Raw genomic sequence first — 9296 nt, 5'->3', positions numbered from 1 at the left:
GGGGGGGGGGTCCCCGCTGGGGTGCCTGGCCAGCCTGGGTGAGGGGCTGAGGGCCGTTTTCAGGCTGGCCACAGCCGCAGGCTGGAAACAGGTATCTAGGATTTATCTTCTATAATTGAAACTCTGTAGCCTTGGTTCGGCTTGAAGCCTGGGTTGCCCCTGGCAACCCAGGTTCCCAGCCTCCTCCTTGAGTGGAGGCCATGCCAGCTGGAAGCAGGTATCTGGGATTTATTTATCTTCTATAATTGAAACTTTGTAACCTTGAGCAGAGCTCAGGGCCGGCCAGGGCAGGCGGGAAGCTTGGCTTCCTCCATCGCCAGGGGCAACCTAAGCCTCCTGCTCGCTCCAGCTCCGTGGCCGCAGCCATCTTTCTGATGGAGTGAGGGAGTGACATTTAATTTGCATGTTACTATTTTATTAGATAGGATAATTTCAAACACATTAAAGATCATCTATATATATATAAAAAGCCAGTGACCATAACGCCATAACAACCATTTGCTATGATGCCCACTGTGGCCAGCGAACCAGCCTGATCAGGTACATATGTCTCCTTTTTTCCCCATTGACCCAAGAGCTCTCTATGTGGTTTGCTGAGGCTGATCCCTGGCCAGCATTATAGCTTTACTTATTCCTCTGCTCAAACCTGCTCTTTTCCCATTCTTCCCAGTTACTGTTCTCAATAAGTATCCTTTACAGTGATGGCGAACCTTTTGAGCTCAGCGTGCCAGCATTTTGAAAAAGCCTAACTTAACTCTGGTGCCGTGTCACATATAGAAATCTTTTGATATTTGCAACCATAGTAAAACAAAGATTTATATTTTTGATATTTATTTTATATATTTAAATGCCATTTAACAAAAAAAAAAATCAACCAAAAAAATGAGTTCGCATGTCACCTCTGACACGTTTGTCATAGGTTCACCATCACTGCTTTAGTAAGTACTGCCCACTACCGGGCTCTCCCACCCCGATCAAGGGTGGCCAAACACCCCACCCCCTTGCTCCCGGCCACCACCCTGATCGGCCCACAGCCCTTACCCCTGACCGGCCCCACCCCTGATTGCCCCCCAACCCCAATAGGGGGCAGAGCCAGCCGACCAACCTCTTGCAGCCCCTCCCCCTGCCCGGCTCCACCCCAGATCGGCCCCCCATCCTGATCAGGGGCAGGGTCAACCACCCATGGCCCCTCTCCCAGGCTGCTGGCCCCTGATCGGCACCCCCCACCCCATTTGGGGTTGGGGCCAGCCGGCCCACAGCCCCTCCCTATGGCTGGACATGTCCCCAGTCGGCCCCCCAACCCCAATCGGGGGCGGGGCCCGCCAGTCAATCGCACACAGCCCCTCCGCCCAGCCAGCCCGGCCCTAGTTTAATAATAATTATCTAAACATGGATGAACTTGCTTATCTTTATTCCCCACCACTACCACACTCCCCAAACTCAACCCAACTCCAGAATTGATACAAATGCAAGACATCATATCATTTTATCTATACAAATTTCAGTATGTATTTCCATGAGAGGCTCTTTTTAAAAAAGCATAATCTCAAAGCATGATTCATAACTATAGAATTAATAATTTCTGAATATCAACTATTCAATCAGAAGTTTCACATTTTACCAAAATTTTTTAGAAAGTTTGAACTGGGGATGCAGAGTAAGATCCATGTATTGTGACTAGTTAAAATGTCTCTTAGCCCACCCAGTGTAGCTCAATGGATGAGCATTGACCCATAAACTAAGAGGTCCCCTGTTGGATTTCCAGTCAGGTCACATGCCTGGTTTGAGGGCTCAATCCCCAGTGAGTGGTGTATAGGATCAAAGTTTCTCTCTTATCAATGTTTCTATCTCTCTATCCCTCTCCCTTCCTCTCTAAAAATTAAATAAATAGTAAAATAAAATGTCTCCCAAGTCACTTTTATTCCATAGAATTTTAAAAAAATAAATTGTTGTTGAAGAAACTGGGTTGTTTGCTCCATAATGCTGAAATTTTTTTGCCAATTACATCCTTCTGTGTTTTTTAACCTGTTCCTCCCTGCTTTTATTTCCTATAAAAATTTGGTGGGAGGTTTATTAGAATTAGAGCTTTACTCAGATTTGATTTAATGTGTTTTTTTTAAAAAGTAACTACTTATGGTGATATTCATGTTCTTACCATTTTAACATGTTTCTAAATGGAAAAGATAACAAATTGGAATATACAATAGTCTTAGTTTTAAGTTTTTTTTCTTTGTTCCAAAGATCACTTTCCAGTCTTGGCTGCTGGATACTAAATTCCCGAGAGGGATTTAATGTACACTAGCTAAAGTGGAAGATTATTTGGTAGTTAGTATAAATTTATATTTACATTTAAACCAAATATTTCAAAACACTTTTTTGAATGTCTCTTATATCAAATCATATGCTTATAAATAAACTAGAGGCTCAGTGCATGAATTCATGCACCGGCGGGGTTCCTTGGCCTGGCTGGTGATTGGGCCGATTGGGCCATCTTGCCCAATCCTGATAGGAGGGATCAGGGCGGCCCGGGAAAGGGACCGCGGGAGGTTGGCCAGCTGCGGGAAGTTGGCTGTGGGAGCACAAAGACCACTAGGGGGCAGCTCCTGCATTGAGCATCTGCCCCCTGGTGATCAGTGCGCATCATAGCGAGTGGTTGTTTGGTTGCTTAGGCTTTTATATATATAGATTCCATGATTCAAAGATACAATAATAACTTTAGTCCCGCTCTCTGCCTTCTTTCAACTCTTTTTATTGTAATTAAGAAAAATATTTATCACTTGTTACATAAAGCATGGGTTATCAGCAAGTTCTTCATGACACTGTCAAATGCAACTCACCTTTAGAATGAGGTTGTTCTTGCCAAATGTTTTCTGCAAGTGAAGTTTCCCTATAAAGAAAATTGTTTTAAAAGATGTGCTTACTACTCACAGAAAGAATTTTTAAGTTTAGTAGGCTTGCTCTGGCCAGTTTGCTAAGTGGTTAGAGCATGGGCCTGCGCACCAAAGGGCCTCAGGTTCGATTTCTGATCAAGGGCACATACGTGGGTTGCAGGTCAATCCCCAGCCCCTGGTTGGGGCTTGTGCGGGAGGCAACCAATTGATGTTTCACTATCTCCCCCACTCCTTCCCGTCCTCCCCCCCTCCCCCTCTAAAAAAAAAAAAGGCAATGGAAAAAATATCCTTGGGTGAAGATTAACAACAAAAAGCCTAGGAGGCTTTTTTATTAATCTTTTCACTCCTAGATAAAGAAAATATTCTAGTACTGTCAATCAAAATTCTTTAAAAAGATGGAACCTTCAGTCATTATAGCCATTATAGAAATAAGAGAGGCCTGGTGCAAGGATTTTAATTTACATTAAAAGTAAATTAATTAGAAGGTAGCCAGTGGGGTAGAACTGGGCAAGGCGAGCTGGACACACCCTGGAGCTAACTTCCTGCAGTCCCTTCCCCGGCCAGCCACACTGGGGTGGCACCGGGGCTCGAAGGGCATCTGCAGAGTGAGTGGGGTCCCTCTGGCAGGTGGGGTCCCTCGACCTGGCCTGCGGGGATTGGGCCGAAACTGGCAGTCCAGCATCCCGAGGGGTCCTGGAGTGCGAAAGGGCACTCTGCAAAGTTGCTGTCGCTCGACAGCTCCTTCGTTGAGCGTCTGCCCGCTGGTGGTCAGTGCGCATCATAGCTACCGGCCAGGCGGCCGGTTGCTTAGGCTTTTATATAAAGACTAGAGGCTGATACATAAAATTCGTGCAAGAGTAGACCTTCCTTCCCTCGGCTACCGTCACCAGCTTCCCTCTGGCACCCGGGACCCAGGCTTCCCTCGCAGCCCCGGCTTTGTCCGGAAGGTCATCTGTAAGGACACCCAGAAGGACATCCAGTCTAATTAGCATATTACGCTTTTATTATTACAGATGTTTGATAATAGATGTTAAGTTACTTTAATAGTATAAGCAGATTACAAAATGGTAAACTCTCATGTGTTTCTTTTTTTGTTGTCGTTAATCCTCACCAGAGGATATTTTCCCATTGATCTTTTAGGAGAGAACGGAAGAGAGAGGGAAAAACAGAGAGAAACATCGATGTGAGAGAAACACATCGATTGGTTGCCTCCTGCATACATCCCGATCAGGGCCCGGGCTGGGGAGAAGCCTGCAACCAAGGTATGTGCCCTTGACCGGAATTGAACCCGGGACCCTTTGGTCCGTAGGCCAATGCTCTACCCACTGAGCAAAACTGGCTAGGGCTCTCATTTGTTTTTTAAAAAATGTTTTTATTGATTTTAGAGAGAAATAAAAGGCGAGGGAGAGAGAAACATCAATCGGCTGCTTCCTGCACGCCCCCTACTGGGGATAGAGCCCACAACCCAGGCATGTGCCCTGATCTGGAATCAACCTGACCTTTTGGTGCATGAGATGATGCTCATCCAACTGAGCCACACATGCCAGGGCTAAACTCTCAGTTTTATAAAACAAAACAAAAACAATGTTAATAGTAGTCATCTCTTGGTGGCGGAAATGGGCAGTTTTGCCTTTTAAACAATTATTTATATTTGATTGCTTCTATAATGTTTGTTAGTTTTTAATAGAAAAAGTCATTACCCTGTCCTCCCTCATCAGCATCAAAGTTTATGTTGTGACAGAGACTTGCAAAATCATGTCTTGATACTACAGAAGTTCAAGAGACTTCAAGTCACTAGAGAGTCAGAGGTTGGTTGTCAATGCCTTCCCATAAGCATCATCCTTTCCACCAATGTGGTCCTACCTGGCACAAGAGTTTACTGGACAAACAGAATTGGACACAGTCATTCCTGGTATTTCCTGAGATTCAGAAGCAATTTGCAGTTCAGCTGTCTCTTTTGTAGGCATCTTTTCTTCTTGCTGTTTGCATTAAATAAACAAAATCAATTTGTCCCCTCTATCTAGAAAATGCTACCTATTTTCAATCTTTAGTTCCAAAATTAGCTTTATCATACTTTCCCCCTAGATATCCACCAATAAGATAAAATGTCTGTTCCACAAAAGTTCTTTCCAATAATTTATGTTCCTAGTACCAACTGGCACTGTTATGAGAATTCCAAACATATACTGAATTTCTTTAGTTAACCCCATTTTAATGGAGAATGAATAGAAAAAAAGAGCTAAAATTAGAGGTAACAAAACAATGGTTTAGAATATAACTAAGAAGTTAATAAATTGTTTCACATGCCACTAATTCAATTTGAAATCACTTGTTAAATTACTTTCCTGTTCAACTTTGCTGCTATTAACAGTTAAGGAACTACAGAAAACTCTAAATGGGGGTTGAGGACTTTTACCTTCTATGCATAAATTTTACATTGCATAAATTTGTTTCAATAAACTTTAGTTTCACGTATTAAAAAAAAAGAGAGAAGTAACCTGATCACCCGCTCTTTCTTGCTGAGTAGTTTGAATTTCTTTTAGCTTCTTCTCCATCTCTTCAATTTGTTTCTGCATTTCTGCTTTCTTTTCTGCAATGATCAGTAGCTCAGCTAGAAACAATAAGGTTGGCTGAGGCATTTACTCCTCATAGCAATTTACTCTGTCAAAACTGTGTTTGGGTTTCATGTCCTCAATATGGATGTTAACATTACAGATGTGAATGATATAAGTGGTGTAGAACCCTCAACTTGAGGTCTCATTTATTCAGTCAGTAAAAAATAAAGTACCTACTACATGCTGAGCACAACTCTGAGCATTTACATCTCAGTGGTACATAATGCAAAGTCCTTGGTCATGTGATGCTAAAATTCAATTTTGGGGAGACAAATACACATACACATTAACATGAAAATCAGGTTTAAAAATAAAGTAAAATAGGTGATGTGAAAATATCTGACTGGGTATGGGATGGAAGTCAGGGGCTATTTAAGGCCAGTGATGAGGGGAGATCATTATCAGAAAGAGACATTATAAAGCTATAACCTGAATAATTAGGGGCCAGTGTTATACAGACTAGGGAAAGATTCTAGGCCAAGAGACTAGCTGGCACAAAAGCCCTAATGAAGGAACAATATCATTGTGCTCAAGGATCCAAATGAAGGCCAGCATGGTATGTAGTATGGTAAGAGGGAAAAAAGTAAAAGATGGGGTTGGAGAGGTAAGCAGAGGCCAAGTCACATGGGGGTAAAGAGTTTATATTGCATTCTAAGATAATGAAAAACAATGGAGAATTTTAAGTAAAGAAGTGACATAACCTGATTTTTTAAAAAGATCATTTGTTGTGAGCAAAACGGATTGTGTTAAGCCCAGAGTGAATGTAGAAAGTCTAGTTGTAGTTTGAGGTAACGAAACAATGTAAAAGATTGTGGTTTGGATTAATAATGGGAGTGGTGATAAAAGATTTGGAAAATTTGGGGTGGTAAAGTTGATGGGCTTATTCATTAGTTGGGGGGCAGAGTGAAAAAAGAGTGATCAAAGATGACTTGTGGATTTTTTTGGCTTGAATCAACAGGGTGCATGGTCAAAAAGTTATTGGGTGATAAGGTCAACAGTAAGACCATGTGAAGAGTTGGGCAGTAGGGTTGAAGAAGAGATCACAGGAGGTATGGCAACCATGAAATTGAGAAGCCATACTACTGGATGGTGTAGGGATGGAAAGGAAGATACAGAGCTAGGTACTGAGTCAATTAATGAATGATGGGGAGTGACTAAGGAGGCTCAAGAGGTAGGAAAAAAAATGGAAGGACATGGATCTGAAAGGAGCTAGAGTTTTTGGAGAAGGGAAAAAATGGTTTGGAAGTAGCAATGGGAAGAATGTACAACTACCTTGTTTCTCTGTAGGCCCTACCTGTGGCTTCCTTATTTCTAGTATTCCTACCTGACAGCAAGTAATCAGCAACAATCTTTGAAGCCAGTTTTTAATAGTAACAAGAAACCACTTCATTATAGGCATGAGGATTTATAAGAATGCAATCTATACATAGCAGGGGAATTACATGTTCATGAATTAGATTCAGAGACCAGCTTAGGAAATGAGTATTTAAAAAGCCTCAGAGGTCTTCTCATCTATTCAAATACCATCTAACCCTAACATAGGTCCTTCTTTGGCTAGCTGAGAATAAAATGTACTTTCATCTTACATCTATATATCTGGTATAAGCTAGACCTCTCCTAAAGAAACAGAAGTTTTTTGTTTGTTTTATTCATGCTGTTTTCTTTTAATTTTTAAAAATTTTGAGGTATAATTGACATTACTATGTTAGTTTCAGGTACACAACATAATTATTCTATATTTGTATATATTGCAAAATGATCACCATAATAAGTCTAGATACCATCTGTCACCATACAGTTGTAAAAACTTTTTCTTGTGATGAGAACCTTTAACATTTACTCTTTCAACAACTTTCAAATATGCAATACAACATTATTAATTATAGTCACCATGCTATTCATTACATCCCTAAGACTTATCCATGTTGTTTCAAATGGTAAGATTTCATTCTTTTTTTGTGGCTGAATAATAGTCCATTACACACACACACACACACACATCATTTTCTTTATCCATTCATTTATTGATGGATACTTAGGTTGAAGGAAACACTAATTTTTTTTATCTGAGTACCTATTTAGTTCCTTTCCCAGCTCATATTAGGTTACCCTCCTAGCCTACTTCTTTGTTAGGGTGGTTCCCATTTTTTAAAAGCCTCAACCATCTCCTTGCTTTCTAACCATTCCCCCTCTCCTACCTATATACATAGGTTCCATTTTTCAATACATTAATTTGAACCCAGAGCACCTTTGTCAATCTTGATATAGTTGATATGACAAATGAAGGCCATTCCAAACTTACTAACAACAGTCTGCTTTATAGAAGTTTGCTTCTAACTTGTCACCTGGAACTCAGAAATTATTTTTTCACAAGTAAATTATAAGAAATGGTCAAATTTCCCAGCTAGCCTTACATATTCCATATCCTCTTTCCATAGTAGGTTATTCTGGATATCTGTGTACAAAGATATATTTCTTCTTTCTTCGTATAGATCCTAGTCAAAATATCTAAATGGATGAACTTTACTTTTGGACCCTCCCCTACCTCCTTTTCTGTGCTATCCCTTATCTTCTAACGCCTTAAGCTCCAAATACTATACTTCAATATTTTTCAGCCCATTCAGCACTACCTCTTGCCCCAAGTACTCTAGGTTCCAGAACAGAACTGCTACCCATTTTCCCAAAATTCCAAATTTCTCCTTTTACAGTAAAACTTTCCTTAATTTAGAAAGAAGATACTGTCTTTAAGAAATAATACAAATAAATATCATCTAAGTGACTGAGTATGTTAACCTAAAAAAACCCTGGGAGAAATTCCAGGTAGAGTATCAAAAGTCAAGTGAAATATTTCAGGCACGATGAGGAAAGTACTTAACGGGGAAGCATGGCATGTACATGTATGTATGTCAGGTATCATAGCTGTCTGCCTATTACAATGGTGAATATGAAATGTTCCTACAGTTCAGGGCTTCCTCTCTTCCTTTACTTTTGAACACAGACTTAGTTGCTTAGTTTTTTCCCCTCAGGGGTCTCATGGAAAGCAGCATTGGGAGATCAGCTTAAATAGAAAGAGAAACAGTAGAAACCATAGAAACATCACAAACATACAAAAAATAAGGCAATTTTCCTCAGACTTAATATACTAACCTTCCTACAACCAAGTTAAGTTATTTTGACAAACGTAAATAGATCAATACACATACCTTCCCTTTTCTCTTTTAATTTCTTACGGAAAACTTCAGCCCGGATCTCTTCAAAGGAGAACTCCCCCACTCCTGCATAAATCTTCTCCTTGCAGTACATCACCTTGTCTTTTTTCTCCTCAGACGCTTGCTGATGGCTTTGAACTCTTTGCAGGAGATCACCTTCTTCCTTTCCAGGCTTTCTTGTGCTTAGAATATGGTTTATACTGGGTTCAATTTTACATGGTGTCCTAAAAGAAGCAAAAGAATTATTATTCACCATACAGATTAAATGAGTTATTTTTTACATTTTGATAAAACACAAGTACAATGTCAGCAGCAAGACTAAATGTGATTGATTTTTAAAACAAAAACAAAACACAAAAGGTTGAGAAAAGAGCCTACAAATAATTTACGTTGGTTATCAACAATCATGTTCTAAGTACTATGTTATAATTAGGAAGAAAATTAGCCATAAGTTAGGGTCATCAAATATTTATATTCCTTATAGGTAAAAAAATACATATCATAACTGGTTTGGCTCAGTGGATAGAGCATCGGCCTGCGGACTGAAGGGTCCCAGGTTCAATTCCGGTCAAGGGCATGTA

At 40.4% G+C, this 9296-nt stretch overlaps 1 protein-coding gene across 1 annotated transcript in view; it reads right to left on the bottom strand.

Annotated features, from left to right (window-relative positions):
- Positions 1–9296, bottom strand: part of BUB1B (BUB1 mitotic checkpoint serine/threonine kinase B) — a 74863-nt gene that overhangs the window by 19847 nt on the left and 45720 nt on the right. The window contains exons 9-12 of the mRNA XM_014534776.1: positions 8710–8939; positions 5390–5502; positions 4755–4870; positions 2838–2887 (exon numbers count right to left, since the gene is read on the bottom strand). Of these exons, the coding sequence (XP_014390262.1) occupies positions 2838–2887; positions 4755–4870; positions 5390–5502; positions 8710–8939 (509 nt within the window). The remainder of the gene's footprint in view (positions 1–2837; positions 2888–4754; positions 4871–5389; positions 5503–8709; positions 8940–9296) is intronic.

The sequence above is a fragment of the Myotis brandtii genome, unplaced genomic scaffold, assembly GCF_000412655.1.
Source record: "Myotis brandtii unplaced genomic scaffold, ASM41265v1 scaffold133, whole genome shotgun sequence".
Taxonomy (NCBI): domain Eukaryota; kingdom Metazoa; phylum Chordata; class Mammalia; order Chiroptera; family Vespertilionidae; genus Myotis; species Myotis brandtii.
Note: the sequence above shows the minus strand (reverse complement) of the source record. Positions and strands in the feature narration are given on the sequence as shown.